Source organism: Heterocephalus glaber, unplaced genomic scaffold (assembly GCF_053883595.1).
Source record: "Heterocephalus glaber isolate CG9 unplaced genomic scaffold, H.glaber_assembly_v1.0 deba00001673, whole genome shotgun sequence".
Classification (NCBI taxonomy): domain Eukaryota; kingdom Metazoa; phylum Chordata; class Mammalia; order Rodentia; family Bathyergidae; genus Heterocephalus; species Heterocephalus glaber.
In genome coordinates, this window is record NW_028258410.1 from 7487048 (window position 1) to 7501859 (window position 14812).

Sequence of the window (14812 nt, forward strand, 5' to 3'; positions counted from 1 at the left end):
TGTCTCAAAAAAAAAAAAGATTTATGATATCCAAAGAACTAGAGATAGTTACCCTAGACCAGTGATGGTGAACCTTTTAGACCTTTCAATGATTCAAGCAGCCTACTGTGGCACACATGCCATAGCTTTGCCACCACTGTCCTAGACTACTGGCTAACAAAGAAAAATCACTTATGCAAAGTTTCAGTAAAAATTCCTAAAGATGGGCTGGGGATTTAGCTCAGTGGTTCCACCGCCTGCTTCGCAAGCATAAGGTCCTGAGTTTGATCCCCAGTACCAAAAAATGAGAAACAACAACAACAAAAAATTCCTAAAGATAAAGTAAAAGGTAGTACAAATAAAGCTATACACTTAAGAAAAAAGACATCATGGCAATAAATGTGAGTATCTGCATGAGACATCCCTGTCACATTTGTCAGGTATGAACACAGAGGTTACTTCTTCAGTAACATCCTTATCAGTTAGATTAGTGAAGCATTTATGGTTGAAAACAAAAGTAATTTTTGGAATTTGCTTTAAAGTAGCATAGGAGAGCTGGGCATGGTGGTGCAGGCCTGTGATCCCAGCTCCTGGGAAGCTGAGGCAGGAGGATCACCATGAGTTCCGAGGCCAGCCGGGGCTACATAAGAGTTCAAGGCCAGCCTGAACTACATGGTGACACCTTGCCCCCCCCCAAAAGCAGGGAAAGCAGATAAAACAAGACTGTAAAGTTTAATACATAATGAAGCTAGATGGTAGAACATGGCCAGTTGTTATACTACTCCAACTTAGTCTGAAAATTTCCATAGGTAAACTCTGGTTGCTGGGGGTGTAGGTCAGTGGTACAGTGCTTGCCTGGCATTGGGGAAGGGTTGGGTTTGATCCCCAGCAATGAAAAAAGGAAAAAAAATACACATTTAAAAAGTTTCACTCAGGAGAATAAAATGAGTGGTGGGGCAGCGTTTAATTCAAGATAAGCCCTTCCCGAATTCTTTTTTTTTCTTTTCTTTTTTCTTCGTTTGGTACCGGGGATCGAACTCGGGACCTTGCTCTTTCGTGGCAGGCGAAGAACCACTAAGCTAAATCCCCGGCCCCCAGACTTCTTGATCTACCCCCCAAAAATCAAACTAAACGCCTCATCGAGGCACTGCTGTAAAAAAGCCTGCCCCTTGTCAGCAACTCTGCTGGGCGAGAAAGACAAAAGACCAAGGAGGAGAGAAGGCCTGCCTGCTCTGAACTGCAGGCAGCAAAGAACCTACCGGCAGTTCTCCTTGAAGCGGCACTTTCCCTCTAGGAAGAATGGGCACGGCTTCAGAGACTTGTGAGTGGGGTACAGGTAGAGCACGCGGACGCAGGCCGTTCCATCCTCTGTCTCCTCGGTGCCCACCACCATGGCATTGTGATACTCCAAGGTGCCCCATGCACTGTAGTAGGGGGCGTTCACCTTCGCTCCGTTCAGTTCTTCCTCCTCTCCCTCCTCTTCCCGCCCAGGTTCAGTAGGTTCTGGTCCTGCCTCTCTCTCATGGCCGGTCTCTAGGTCTGCCCTGGGAGTGGTGGGCACCTCCGGGACCTCAGCAATGGCCTTCTGGAACTCCAGGTATTCGGCGTCCTCCTGGGGTGGGCACTCTTGGTCCAGCGTGGCCAGCAGCTTGCTCTTCCTGACAGACACCAGGCTGGCCTCGGTGAGCTCGATCAGCTCCTTCAAGTCGCCCTGCAGCTGGCGCAAGTCCGCCTGCTCGGAGGCATCCAGGCCCGCACCCAGGGCCAGTTCCACCTGCCGCAGCTGGCCACGGTAGGTCTGGAGGGCCGTCTCTAGGCTGTCTTCGTCCATCCCCACAGATAGGCTGGTTTCCCGGACAGCGGGGACCGGTCCCCGGAGGAGAGGCGCGGCCAGGTGAAAGAAGAGCAGCCAGGTGAGTCCAGGACCTGTGCCCTGCTCGGAAGCCCCAGCCAGCGTTCAGGCGGGTGGGGCGGCCTCCCTTTAACGGTGAGGGCTCGTTCACAAAGGGCAACAGCTCAGGGGTAACGGGAGCCGGCCCTGCCCACCGCCCCTCTGCCTCCTCTTCCCGGGAGGGCGGCCAGGCCTTGCAATTCGCGGCCCCGCCGGCTGGCCGCCCCACCCCCCGCGGTCCCCAGGGCTCGCCGGCTTAGCCCGGAGCGGGAACTTCCGCTCCAGCGCTGCAGCTGCCGGAAGCGCCCTCGCGCAGGGGTCACGGCGCGCGGGGACCGCCGGGACACGGCTCCGCCCCTGTCCCGTCAGGCGCCGAGTGAGGCCAGCGCCGGGTCGGCAGGGTGAGGAGTGGGGCGGTCGCGGCTCCGAGCCAGGCGGGAGCAGGTTTGCCGTGGCACGGGGCAGGGGCGGTGAGGACGGACCCGGGGTCCCGAGCGGGGCTGATGCTGGGGACGGGAAGGCTACCACGGCGGCAGAGCCGGGCCTGGGATCCCAGGGCTTGGCCGGGCTCAGGCGGCGGGGCGCGACAGGAGCCTGGCCTGGCCTCGCTGCCCCTGGGCCGACTGGAAGGTGCACGCGAGGCTCCCAGTGCCGAGCGAAGGCCCCTGGGAGAGGAGCCTGGACAGGCCAGAGCAGAGGAGGCCGAGACGTGTTTTCAGAGGAGAGGGACAAACAGGGATCTGTAGTTTGAAAGGTGAATCAATGCGGCGAGCGGAATGACCTGCAGGGGGAGTGATCCAGGAAGAGTTGTGGCCAGGAAGAGTTGTGGCGGCTCAGGGAGGCAGGGTCCGAGTCTTGCGGAATGGGGGACGAGGACTTGGGAGCCACCTTGGGCTCCGGATCTAAACAGCCAGCAGGACAGACTGAGCCCTAAGGGGAAGCCAGCGGGAGGCGGGTGCAGGTGGCGCACACCATGACTTCTCTTGGGGTGCCTAGGGCAGGATGTACACACTGCTGTCGGGGCTGTACAAGTATATGTTCCAGAAGGATGAGTACTGCATCCTGATCCTGGGCCTGGACAATGCTGGGAAGACGGTAGGTACCTGTTCCCTTGCCAGCGCCCCTCCCTTGCTTGGTGGTCTAGTTTTGGTTTCATTCTGGCACCTGCAAGTTCACTGACTCCAGATCCCTCCTGAGACCACAGGATGGTCTCTATTAGCTGTGTGTGTGGTGCTGGTGGTGGGGCTGTGCTAGAGACTGAATCCAGGGCCTTTGCACTGAGCTACATCTCCAGTATTTTTATTTTGAGACAAGGTCTCAGTGAGCTGCCCAGGCTGGGCTCGAACCTGCAGTCCTCTTGCCTTGACCTCTCAGAGTGCTGGGATTACTGGTGTATGCCACCACTCTTCCCTCTACTAGCTTCTTGAAGACCCACAACTCACTCTGTTTGGTTCATCTTTTCATGTTTTCTTTTCTTTTTTTTGGTACAGGGGATCAAACTCAGGACCTTGCACTTTTGAGTCAGGTGCAGTACCACTGAGCTAAACCCCTGGCCCCTCATCTTTTAATTTTTTAAGGAATAGACCAAGAAGGAATATTTGGGAACCTGACCTGGTACTCTAGCCGCTTCTAATGCTCTCTCCCTCTCTCCCCAGACCTTCCTGGAGCAGTCAAAAACCCGGTTTAACAAGAACTACAAGGGGATGAATCTGTCTAAAATCACCACCACCGTGGGTCTAAACAGTAAGGGGCACTTAGGGCTTTGGGTTTAAGGGGACCCCTAAGGGTACTGTGGTGTCCACAACCCAGTCGGCCAGTGACCAGAACACTGTCTGTTGGGCCTTTGCTCAACCTCCTTGGAAGTGGCAGTGATGTGGTTTACTGCATGAGTGGCAGAGCTGGGACTTGTGTGTCAAGGACTAAGGTCATGAGTTTGCCTGTTCTCTCCTCTCCCCAGTTGGCACTGTGGACATAGGAAAGGCTCGCCTCATGTTCTGGGACTTAGGGGGACAGGAGGAGCTGCAGTCTTTGTGGGATAAGGTAAGACATCTACCCCTTGCTTGGCACTGCCTGCCCCTGTGCATTTTCTCTCCAGATGGCAACCCTCAGTTTCTTCCTCTGTGAGAGATCTCATTACCTACTTTGTTCCTGAGGATTTCCCCAGTTACTTCCTGTTTCATCCTAGCCAAAATCCCAGCTGGAGTCACCACAAAAGTGGCAGTAGGGGCAGTAGAGAAGTTCCCACAAAGGAGTGGCTGGCCTTCTTGAGGTAGGGATAGTTGAGATTCCAAAGAAAGAAGCATTGTTCACCAGAGTCAGTTCAGAGAACTTATTGGGGTAACTCATAGAGGGCTGCAGTCTGTCCTTTGGGAGACAGCAAAGAAGGATGTTCTGCAAGTACCCGGTATTTCTCCCAACAAAGGAGGCAGGAATAGGGTTTATATGAAAGTTTAAGGAACCTGCTTCAGTTTTTGGGTTTTTTTGGTACCGGGGATGGAACTCGGGTCCTTCTGCTTGTGAGGCAGGCGGTGGAACCACTGAGCTAAATCCCTGGCCCTGCTTCAGTTATTTTGAGTGTTTTGAGGAACAACCTAAACATCTTATCAGTGCCTAGAATCTTTAAGGCAACTTAGGCTCAAGCCTACAGGGAAAGTCATGCATCTGGCTGTGTCTCAGAGCCATCAAGATATCTGTGTTTCTTGGTCCGGAGAAAAGAAAAAATAGAAAAACTTAAGAGGACTCTATATCCTCTAAATGTGAAGACACAGTTGCTTCCTTTCACCTTAGAGATTTTGTTGCTGATCACTATAAGATGCAGACAAAACTAACAAAGACCAAATGTGGGAAGGGCCCAAGGGCTGTGTTTACTGGTAGGTCCACTTGCCTCATTTCTAGCTTATTACCCAGTTCTTTGTGGCGGCCTCTTCCCCACCTAGGGGAGCATATCCTCAGCGGCAGACAGCAATTGCCTCCTCTTTTAACATAGGTTTTGGGGATTACTGAGACCCCAGTGTGTTAGCCTTCACCCCACATGCCCCTAGACTATAGTCTCTGTCTAGCTCAGTCTGTCCCAGACACTAAATCCAGCACTAAGCAGGACAGACCCAGCTCTTCCCTCAGGGAGTACCTGGCTCATGAGTTGGCATGGTGCATATTGGGTAGTTCACTGCTGCATTGCAGATGCCTTGGCCACTCTGATGCTTGCCAGCTGTCCTGTGTTAGAACCAAGGCTCACGTCCTGATTTTGACCTGGATTCCCTTTCCTGGGCCACACCAAATTATTCCCACCTATGATGACTTCTAGCTTCTGTCCTATGACCAGGTTTCTGACATACTCGCTGTGGCCACTTAGGACAGGCAAAGGATGAACCAAATTAAGGCCTGCTTGTCCAAAAGCCAGGTATATGTGGGTAGTCACATAGATGATGACATTCTTGTCACAGGGTGGGACCTAGGGAGTAGCTGCCAAGATGGATTGGGTACACCATGCATATTAAGGATCAGGACAGGAAGAAGCAGGGAGGGAGGGCACCGTATGGAGCAGGGGGAAAGGTCAACTTGGGCGACTGGGTCAGTGGGGCAATGGCTGGCCCAGTGGGAAGCACTGGAGGAGAGTTGTGGTCGTGAGTAGATTGTGTCAGCCAGGGCTGCCCAGGACTCTATATTGCTGCCTGGTGGGCCACTACTATGGCAGATCTGACCTGGAAAGGTGGTTCTTAGCAGCCAAAGTGTCCTGCAGGGGCCAAACTGAGGCCATGTACTATGCACAGCCTGCTTCTTGAAAACCAGGCTGCAGTGGGGCTCACATGCCTGTGTTGGCCATAACCCACCTGTGTACTGCTTGGGTCTGTACCTCTGTGTTGGGGAATGGCTCCTCCTAAGTGAAACTGGCAGAGGGAAATGAAGGGATGGACTAGAGTCTTTGCATCTGGTGTAGAATTGTGCTTATCTTTGTTGCCACTTCTTTTGCTAGGGTGTGACTTCATCCTGGTTGTCTTAGCCTTCAGAGTTGCCAGCCTTCCTGCCACTCCAGGCACTTATCTGTGCCCTGATGGGGTCTACCTGGACACAAGGAGCCCAGCATGCCCCACACAACCGTGGTTTGTGACTGAGGGGCTCAGTTCAGTGTGCTGCTGTGGTGGGCAAGAACCCTAACCCTGTAGAGCCCACAGTTGGGATAGGCAGCACAGCTTCCCACGGGTTCTGGGAGTGACAGGAACTTCTTTTCTCACCCTGGTTCCTGGATGCTGTGTCCTTGTTCAAGCCCAGTGCCCTAGAACTGTCTCCAGTTGGGACAGTTGTCACATCTTGGGGCTTGGGCCTCCATGTTGCTGCCTCTCCATGGGGACTGCAGCTGGCCATACCCCATATGAGAGTATCTGGATGTGCAGTCTGTACTATGACTGTGGTCTGCAAGGTCCTTTGTTAAAGCATATGACTCTTGGGCTGAAGTGACGTGACATAGGATCCTGTGCTGGGGGCTTGTAGCTGAGGGACCCCATTGCTGCTGGGGAGACAGACAGCCATGCTGCCTCTGATTCCCTTAAAGGATGGCATGCAGCACCTGTTGGGCTCGTCTGAGCTGCTGCTGTCAGGCTGAGCACCTGTCCTTGCTGGTGGTTCCATCTGCCTTGCTCAGTGGTGCATGGCGCCTGTCCTGTTAGGCTCGTAGTCTCCCACCAGGGCCGCGCATCTTCGCTGTCCACTAAGCACTGTGCTGCGCTTCCAAGTCACTTCATCCCCAGTGGTGCTCTAGTAGACCTTGGGATGGGTCACTCCCTGTGTCTGCTGCTTACACCCATCCCAGGCCCTCTGCTGACTGCTGCGATCCAGAGCTCTGACACATGCCAGTCTCTGGTCGTAACTTCTCGCACAAGGAAGACCAAAAAGCCTGCCTGATCTCTGTCCTCAGGGATGATATCCTTGGCCTCTGTCTGAGTCATTCTTTCACCGCTGGCACAAAATACTTGACACCTACAAGTTAAAGGAGAGGTTTATTTTGGCCCCCAGTTTGTAGAGGTTTCAGTCCATAGTCATCTGGCTCCAAGAAAGGGTGCCTGGCAGAGGAGAGAGTCCAAGACCTGGCAGGCAAGGAGCAGGGGCGGACCAGGGAGGAGGAGATCCATGTGACCATTCCAGGCCACGCGCACAATGGCCCAGCTCTTCCCACCAGGCTCTGCCTCCCAGCATCACACCCAGCTGTAAACCCATCAGTGGGCTGATGGTCACCTCCCAGAAGCCCCACCTGTGAGCACATGAGGCTTTGGGGGACATCTAGTTATGACCCCCAACAGTCTGTCTCCCCAGGCCTGGCACGAGAAGGACTAGTGCAGCTGCCATATACCTCTGGCCTGTCGCAGCGAGTTCATCTGGGCCAGCCATGACCCATGAGCTGTGCTTGGGCATTCCCTCTTCTGCTTACACAGGATCCCCATGTCGCCACAGATGTGACCCCTCCACATCTTGCTGGTGACTGAACTGTCCACTTTGCCTGGAAGGTATCATGGGCAGCTCTGGCTGCTTGGTCCACGGGTCTGGCCTCTGGCCACCCATGACACTTGTGCTTGCTTGGGGCTACAGGTACCATGTCCCACACAGCATTCCTTCCCGCCATGGAGGGCTCCACAATGAGACCCACCAGCTCCATGGCTCTGTTGCAAGAGGGCAGCCCACTCCCCAGTAGCCAAAGCAGCTGCTGTGTGTGGGTCTTACTGCAGAACCCAGGAGGACACCTGGCCACAGGCATCCAGGTCCACTGTGGAAATTGCCCCTGAAGATCATGCAAAACCAGCAGGCTGCTGTGGCCCCTGCATCTCTCTTCATCCCTCCTTGTACTGAGCAACAAACCCAAGCTTTCACACTGAGCTATATCCTGGCGCTAGTCCCCCTTTTGCTTATTTTGAGAGGGTTTTGCTAAGCTGCCCAGGCTGAGCTTGAACTTGCAATCCTCCTGCCTCAGCCTCCCAGAGTTCTAGGGTTACAGGTACAGACCACCACTCCTGGCTTCCTGCCCTAATTGTCAACCCTCAAGTGCATGTGACCATTGGGTCAGTGTTGAGTTCTGCTGTGCCAGGGAAGGGGGACTGGCATGACCCTGAGGTCAAATGGCCAGTGTGTGCTGTTGGCTGTTCCCCGAGGACATGCTTGTTCCATAATCTCTTCTGCACTTGCCAGGCTGGGTCCCTGCTGCCGTGTGGGTTTGCAGCTCCTCGCCTGCCCATGTGTCTTGCCAGTGGTGCTGGTCCAGCCTGCAGAGATCTGAGCTCAGCAGTTGGCGCTGTCCTGGAAGGGGCAGGCAGGCAGCTTAGTAGGCAACTCCGGCCTTGCCCAGGGCCCTCTGGGAGGCTCATTGGTGGCACGCCTGGCATCCACATCACTGGGTTTCCCTCTGCACCACATAAGCCTCCACGTGTACCCTTATGGGAACTGCACGGCTATCTCGGCTCACCCCACCCACCTCACTTCTGCTTCTTTCTCACCACTGTCAGGCTAAAGGCTGCACGTGGTTCTTAGGGCTGCATCTGGGCAGTGGGAGGCCAAGCCTCACCAGGGCTCTCCTGAAGGGGCCTGGGAATCTTCCCCACTGAATCTCCAACCCCAGGGGGCATCCCAGCAGGTCTTACAGTTGGAGCTGTGCCGATTCCCAGACCGTGGCTCCTGTGGTGGCTGCCAGTCTCTGCCTGTCCCTTCCTCTCAGGGGTCTCTCCTGGTGGCCACAATGCAGGGCCTGGCAGCGCCTTGGGAGGTGGCAGCTCCAGCCCCACCTTCCATTGTTTCCCTCCAGTACTATGCGGAGTGCCATGGCGTCATCTATGTCATTGACTCTACTGATGAAGAGAGACTGTCAGAGTCCAAGCAGGCATTTGGTGAGTGTAGCCTGGCCACTCCCAGAAGAGACCATGAAGTCCCAGGCTTTTAGGGAGGGCCTTGGGGAAACGGTCAGGTCCAGTCTGGACATCCCAGCTAGCTAGAGCTAGCCCTGAGAGAGGCTGGCCCCGTACGTGGTCTCCCCTGAGAGGCCCCGCACATTTCCCTGTGGGAAATGCAAATGTGGGAGGGAGAGGGAGCCCGGTCTCTACTGACCGTCCTGCGGGTCCCTGGGCCAGGCCTGCAGTCCAGGCAGGACATGGTGTGAGGTGCCCCTCTCTCCCTCCCCAGAGAAGGTGGTTTCCAGTGAGGCTCTTGATGGTGTCCCCATCCTGGTGCTGGCCAACAAGCAGGATGTGGAGGTGAGCCCCACCCTGCCTCCCCTCACAGCTTCTCCAGTGGCCCTGTGCCCCAGTGCGTGGGCACCCTCAGACACCATGGTCCCAGAGCCCCCTTCGTGTGCAGAGCCCCTCTTGTAGGCCCTTCTGCCCCATGGCCTCAGGCCCTTCAGCTTGCCGAGCTCCGTTCCTGCTCTGGGCATCACTGGGCAGCACTAGTGCTCAGGCAGGCCTTTCGCTCCCACCCTGAGTACTGGGCTCCTCGTCCCCAGGGAAGTGGGGAGCACCTTCCTTCCACTAGAGGGAGGGTGAGCTCCATCCAGGGTGTGTGGGCTGCTGGTGGGGAGACCCAGGCAAAAGCTCTGAGCCGAGAAGGGCTGAGCTGGGGAGCACGGCTAGGAAAGGATCAGCGTCTCTGCCAACCACCTCCCAAGCCAGGGCCCTCTAAGGTGATGCTGCCCTGGGACTGCTGGCCACACACAGTCCCTGCCATCCTGTGGAAGGCTCAGCACAGAAGAGGCTGTAGGCTGAAGAGGGCCAGGGGAAGGTTACCTTCCCTGAGTTGGCGCTGTGCCCCACTGTGCCCCAACTGCCCTGTGAACCTGGAGAACCTTACTGGCTCCTCTGAGTCCCAGAATCACTGCAGAGGGCAGATGTCTGGTAAGGGCAGGGTCTTCTCTCAGAGGCAAGACAAGCGGAGGAGCCCCCAGGGCCCTGGCCCCCCTTCCCTCACTTTTGCCTTTGGGGCTCAGAGCCCCACCTCAGAGCTCTGAGTCCTTGCCTGGGGCTCGCTGTGGGGACAGGGACACTTCTGGGCTCCTGGTGCCTCTCGCTGGAGCCCCATGGCCAATCTTGGGCAGACTCATGGGCTGGCTGGCGTCCTGACCACTGTGGCTTCAGCGTGAGGACGATGCAGCCCGGCAGAGCCTTGCGCCAAGTGGTCTCCTGGGGTGAAGGTGTGATGAAGAAGGCTGAACGGGCCGGCCATGGGCTGCTGCTCAGGGCCTTGCCTCCTCCACCAGACGTGCCTCTCCATCCCTGACATCAAGACTGCGTTCAGCGACTGCAGCTATAAGATCGGCAGGCGAGACTGTCTGACCCAGGCCTGCTCTGCCCTCACAGGGTGAGTCCAGGCTCCACCCTGCAGGGGTCCGGGGGCCAGAGACAGCCCTCCCTTACCCCCACTGTTTCTGCAGCAAAGGAGTACGTGAGGGCATTGAATGGATGGTGAAGTGCGTCGTGCGGAACATCCACCGGCCACCCCGGCAGAGGGACATCACGTAGGCGCAGCCAGCTCTGCCGTCTCAGACGGTTCGTCCCCTAGTGCTGGAGGAGCTCCCTGCTGGCTCCTGTACCACTCATCCTGGGGGTTGGGTTTGCTTTGCCTTTTGGTTTCTTTTATTTGCTTTATGTTTTCTGTAAGACAAACTTTCCTGTGTCTGGAAAAGTACAGGCATCCAGAGGCTTCTGCCAGGGGACCTGGGCAGCTGGGCCTGCCTGGCTGCACATTGGCCACCACAGGCCTTGGGTCCTGCCTGACACTCGCAAGGGCCCCGGGGCTCTCAGCTCAGGCATCAAGGAAGGTGGGGGAACCAGGTCTTGGCTGGATAGGCCTCCCTGGACCTGCCTGCCATCCCAGAGGGAGTCTGAGGAGAGCTGTGTTGGAAGTGGGCGTTTGGCTGTGGCAGCTGCTTCGTCTCATTTGTCTGTGGAGGAGGTAGATGTGGCCATGGCTTATCCTGGAGCAGGTGTGGGGACAGGTATCCCCTTGAGGAAGATCTAGCCACATCAGTAGAGGCCACCAAGGTCCTGAGTTTTGCGGCAACCTCAGGGCAGACAGGGCTGGGATGACATGGAAGCCATGCCTCCCCACTGGCCCATTCTCCCCACATTTTAATGTCCAAGGGAGGGGTAACATGGCAGTGCTGGGAGGGTGAGCTGGATATCTGGGTCTTTATGCTCCCCACCCATCCAGCAGATTGGGCAATGTTCCTGGAGGCACAGACTTCCCCAGCCCAGCTCAGGTGGTACCTGGGGCGTTGGTTGGTTTGGGTTCACGCAGAGCCCAGCTGAGTGGGGTGCTGGGCCCAGCTGGCCATCAGGGGAGGGGTCCCCGATGTGCCCTGAGAACAGGTGTTAGGCTGTCCTCCGCGGGGCAGTGGCCCTGCAGGTGAAGCTGTTCTCCAGCCTTCCCACAGCACTATTTGGGCTTGCATTCCCAGGGAGCCTGGCTGACTGCTCTGCCCTTCCCAGTGTGGATGGGGCAAGAATGCAAAATAAAGACAGCCCAACCGGCTGCTATCCACCCATTCCTCCAGACAGCCCAAAGGCTGAGTTCCCTACTGTCTAGGCACATGACCCCAGCAGAAGGTTGCCACCCTTGGGTGGGTGGGGGAGGCTGGTGGGCGTGGCCTGTCGACACTTGCCCAGCCATTGGGGGAATTGGCCTGGCCGTCGCCCCTACACCCTGGTACTCTGTCCAGGGTCAGTCACACCAGATGCCCCCCCGCCCCGGGCCACAGAACGGGGATGGGAAGGGTTAGGAATTGAGCGGTGAGCAGGTGTGTCCGCTTGCAGGGGCTGTGACTCCCAGGGAGGTCCCTCTCCACTCGCTGCGGCCCTGGTGTCCTGTAGGTTGGTCCACAGGACCCGCAGGAAGGGCTGAGCCTCTAGCCTCAGGAAGGATCTGGCCGCCTGGGAGGACGAGAGGGCGGTAGGAGCGGTCCCCGGGTCAGTCTGGACAAGCTCGAAGGCGTGGAGACTGGGGACACGTGGCTGAACCCCTTCTGGGAGATCTGAGAGAGAACGAACAGTGCCATTGCTTGCCATCCATCGACGCTGTCTGCCACTGAGCAAGAGTGGGGGCTCACGGAGGGCGTTTTGGGCACGCCCTGGCAGACGGCACAGGCCCCAGTGAGCACAGAAGTCGACGATGGTCTGTCCAGAGCACAGGCAGGGAGCGTGGGGGCGGGAGGCACCTGGGAATGGCGCGACGACCCCGGCGCGCCTGCACTCCAGGAGCAGAGGCACAACTTGAGGGCAACGGGTTTAAGGAATGGTTTTATAGAATAAACCGAGAAGTCTTCTTTGGTGCGGTTGAGGGCCATGCTGGCGCGGGACTGGGTGTGAAGGGCACAGTGTAGAATAAGCCGCGACTAGGGCGGGGCTGTCGCTCAGCCCGCTGGGAGGAAGCGCGCGCGGACGCCGCGCTCCAGCCCTGGCAGCCCCGCGGCACGCAGAGCTGCCAGCAGCTGTGCGAGCAGTGGCGTCCTCGGCGCCTCGCCAAGCTCCGAGAGCCGCCGCCGCAGCTGCGTCTGCAACGCCGCGCGGCCCTCCCTGGATGGGGACAGACTGGGGGCCCCTGGGCCCCCTAGGGCCCGCTGCAACCGCTGTAGCCTTTTGAAGGAGATGTCCTGGAAAACTACGAAGTCGATGACGGCGCGCTCGCACTCCTCGGTCCCTGCAGGGCAGTGCAGTGGAGGGGCGCGTGTCACTGAGTTCACAAAGGAACTGCGCTGAATGTGATGTCAGGGTGCCGGGGAATACCGGGCGAAGGTGGAGGGGAAGCCAAGCCCCGAGCGAGCTCCCTCCTGGCCGGAGTGCGGGATGCCCGATGGGGTTGGGGCGGGCCCAAGGATCGGCCCTCCCCTCCGAGGCTCTCAACCTGGAGCTCCCGGGAGTGTTTGCCAGTGCCACCGCGAGAGAGTGGCGGGGCCCCTCACGGGAGGCTCAGCGCAACCCGATCTTCTTCCTCAGCCCCCCAGAAGACGCTGCGGCCCCTCCCCACCCGCCTGCTCACCTGGCTCTCCGGGACTGCCGGAGCCGAGCGCGAAGCCCGCGCAGCTGGTGCACAGGGTGTCCCGGGAAGAGGAGCCCGGCACGTTGAGGGCAAGGCCCAGGGCCGTGCAGTTGCGGTGAGGGCGGCACTCCTCAGAGCTCGAGCTGCTGGCTGAGAAGGTACCAGCGGGGCAGGGCTGGCACTGCGTGTTCCGGCTGGGGGTGCCTGGCGGGAAGGAGAGGAGGGCAGGGTCAGCGGGTGCCTTTGCCCGGAAGAAACGCTCCGGCCCTCTCCGCGCCCACCACCCACCCGGGGCAGTTACTCCGGCGCCGGGCGGACAGCGCTGGTGCTCCAGGCAGAAGCCAGCGTGTGTGAAGAAGCCCGGGCGGCAGCGGCAGGCGCGGTTGTGGGTGGCGCCGCACGCCCGCGCCTCTTCCTCGTGCTCCCCGCAGATGACATTGCAGTAGCGGCAGCGCTCCAGGTAGTTCCAGAACTGCGTGTAGTGGCGCGGCGGGCACGCATCGCAGGTCGTGGGTTGGCCACGGCGGCACGGCCGCTTCACGAAAGTGCCCGGGGGACACTGGGCACAAGTCAGCCACTCCTGCGTCGCCGTGTCCCGCCACGGGTACGTGGGTGTATCCGCTGTCCCGCGCACGGCCAGCGCTAGCAGCAGGGTTGGCAGCGCCCATGGCGGGTGCAACAGCCACTGACCCCGCCTCTCTGGTGCCCTCATAGTCCTCACCGGAGCGGGCACAGCACAGCGTGTCTGCCGTCGATGAGCCCTTGCTCGCCTCCCCGAGTGCAGGCCCAGGCCTGGCTCTCCGCCCCACGAGCTGCAGCTTTGCTGCCAGGCAGCCACTATATGGGCCACAAAGGGCGGGCGGGCCAGCCTCGCCTCGTCACGCCCTGCGGGAACCCCCTACTTCCACCCACCCCCACCCCGCCAGCTGACCCCAGTGCTGCGCAGGGCGGCTCCCAGCTGAGCCCTGGGGCGTGCGTGGTTGGCGCCAGGGCATGAGCGGCCACGCAGGGAAGGGGCCATGTTTCCCACAGACCAGTTCCCATGGGGCTCGCCCAGTGATCAACGCTTACGTAGCCACTGTCCGCACTTTTTATTAAACCCTGTCCCTGAATAAGAGCAGGCTCACAGCTCAGGCAGCAGCACTCACAAGCCAGCGGCACGGAAATCTCTGGGAAAGGGACATCTTCCAGGTCCCACGAGCCACAGCTCCCACCTGAGGCCCGCAGTGGGCCTGGCAGCGAGCAGGAAGCCAGCCTCCATGTCGCAATGTGGGAGGTGGCCCGTGGCCCACAGCAGGGCTGGACAGGCCAGTGTGGAGCCACATCAGGGCCCTGCAGTGTCTCCATGGATGCTTACTGGTGCTTCGGCCAGAAGACCTGTGTGAGGCTCTGCTTCCTCGTGGCAGCAAAGCAGGCTGGACACGTCCTAGAGCCCTGTGGAGACACAGGCCACTGGACATGCCTGCTGGACACTGCAAGCGCTTGAGAGTGTGCCCCCACCCACCTTGGCTGAACACCTGCAGTGATGCCTGGTAGGGATGAGAGCCAGGCACCAACCTGGAGGTGCTGTAGCCAGCAGGCCTGGCAGCGGTGCAAGTCACAGGAGAGGCACTGGAAGGTCACTGTGTCCTCTGCCCCGCAGCCTGGGCACGAGAAGCCTGCTGCAAGAGGCCCGCCTGAGTTTGCTGGGCCTGCTCCAGTGCACCCCCAAGCCTGGTAGTCCCTGCAGCCCCTCCTATGATTTACCATGGTCAGGAAGCCCAGGGGGCAGGCTGGGCTCCTCACCATCATCTGGAGTCTGTTTAAGGAAGGAAAAGATCTTGCTCTGGACCCTTCTGGGTCTTTGCAACAGTGAAGGACCTGCAGATGGGAGTGAGTCAGAGGGCTGTCAGGAACTTCCTCCGGATCCCCTGGGGGCCGACAGGGCAGGGTGGCAGA

General features: G+C 58.5%; 4 protein-coding genes across 43 annotated transcripts in view; 1 reads left to right on the plus strand and 3 right to left on the minus strand.

Moving 5' to 3' along the window:
- Positions 1-2140, minus strand: part of Zgpat (zinc finger CCCH-type and G-patch domain containing) — a 34627-nt gene extending 32487 nt beyond the window's left edge. Inside the window, exon 1 of the mRNA XM_004841089.4 lies at positions 1239-2140. Within this exon, the coding sequence (XP_004841146.2) occupies positions 1239-1810 (572 nt within the window). The 5' untranslated portion in view covers positions 1811-2140. The remainder of the gene's footprint in view (positions 1-1238) is intronic.
- A 51-nt stretch (positions 2141-2191) lies between these two features.
- Positions 2192-12164, plus strand: Arfrp1 (ARF related protein 1). 10 transcript variants are annotated; one of them, XM_004841093.4, is made up of 8 exons: positions 2192-2271; positions 2872-2965; positions 3526-3613; positions 3828-3910; positions 8655-8736; positions 9029-9099; positions 10098-10198; positions 10272-12164. In XM_004841093.4, exons 2-8 carry the CDS (start codon positions 2873-2875, stop codon positions 10357-10359), a joined length of 606 nt encoding a protein of 201 aa, XP_004841150.1. In that variant the 5' UTR covers positions 2192-2271; position 2872; the 3' UTR covers positions 10360-12164. The 10 variants fall into 10 exon arrangements, with proteins under 10 accessions (XP_004841150.1, XP_021110942.1, XP_021110946.1 ...); XM_021255283.2 differs by having other exon boundaries at positions 2193-2271; positions 2867-2965; XM_021255286.2 differs by having other exon boundaries at positions 2217-2314; positions 2867-2965; positions 10078-10198.
- Positions 12123-13799, minus strand: Tnfrsf6b (TNF receptor superfamily member 6b). 3 transcript variants are annotated; one of them, XM_013070835.3, is made up of 3 exons: positions 13176-13799; positions 12875-13078; positions 12123-12535 (listed from the first exon to the last, which is right to left on the minus strand). In XM_013070835.3, the coding sequence occupies exons 1-3, from the start codon at positions 13540-13542 to the stop codon at positions 12249-12251; spliced, it is 858 nt and encodes a 285-aa protein (XP_012926289.1). In that variant the 5' UTR covers positions 13543-13799; the 3' UTR covers positions 12123-12248. The 3 variants fall into 3 exon arrangements, with proteins under 3 accessions (XP_012926289.1, XP_012926288.1, XP_087053769.1); XM_013070834.3 differs by having other exon boundaries at positions 13163-13799; XM_087197643.1 differs by having other exon boundaries at positions 12875-13799.
- A 147-nt stretch (positions 13800-13946) lies between these two features.
- Rtel1 (regulator of telomere elongation helicase 1) overlaps positions 13947-14812 on the minus strand; it is a 40304-nt gene continuing 39438 nt past the window's right edge. For 8 of the 29 annotated variants that reach the window (XM_087197629.1, XM_087197625.1, XM_087197614.1 and 5 more), the window contains 2 exons: positions 14621-14734; positions 13947-14535 (listed from right to left, as the gene is read on the minus strand). In XM_087197629.1, coding sequence (XP_087053755.1) covers positions 14228-14535; positions 14621-14734 — 422 coding nt within the window. In that variant the 3' untranslated portion in view covers positions 13947-14227. Of the gene's footprint in view, positions 14536-14576; positions 14735-14812 lie in introns of those variants that run through there. The other 21 variants (XM_087197621.1, XM_087197612.1, XM_087197628.1 and 18 more) reach the window with 17 other exon arrangements.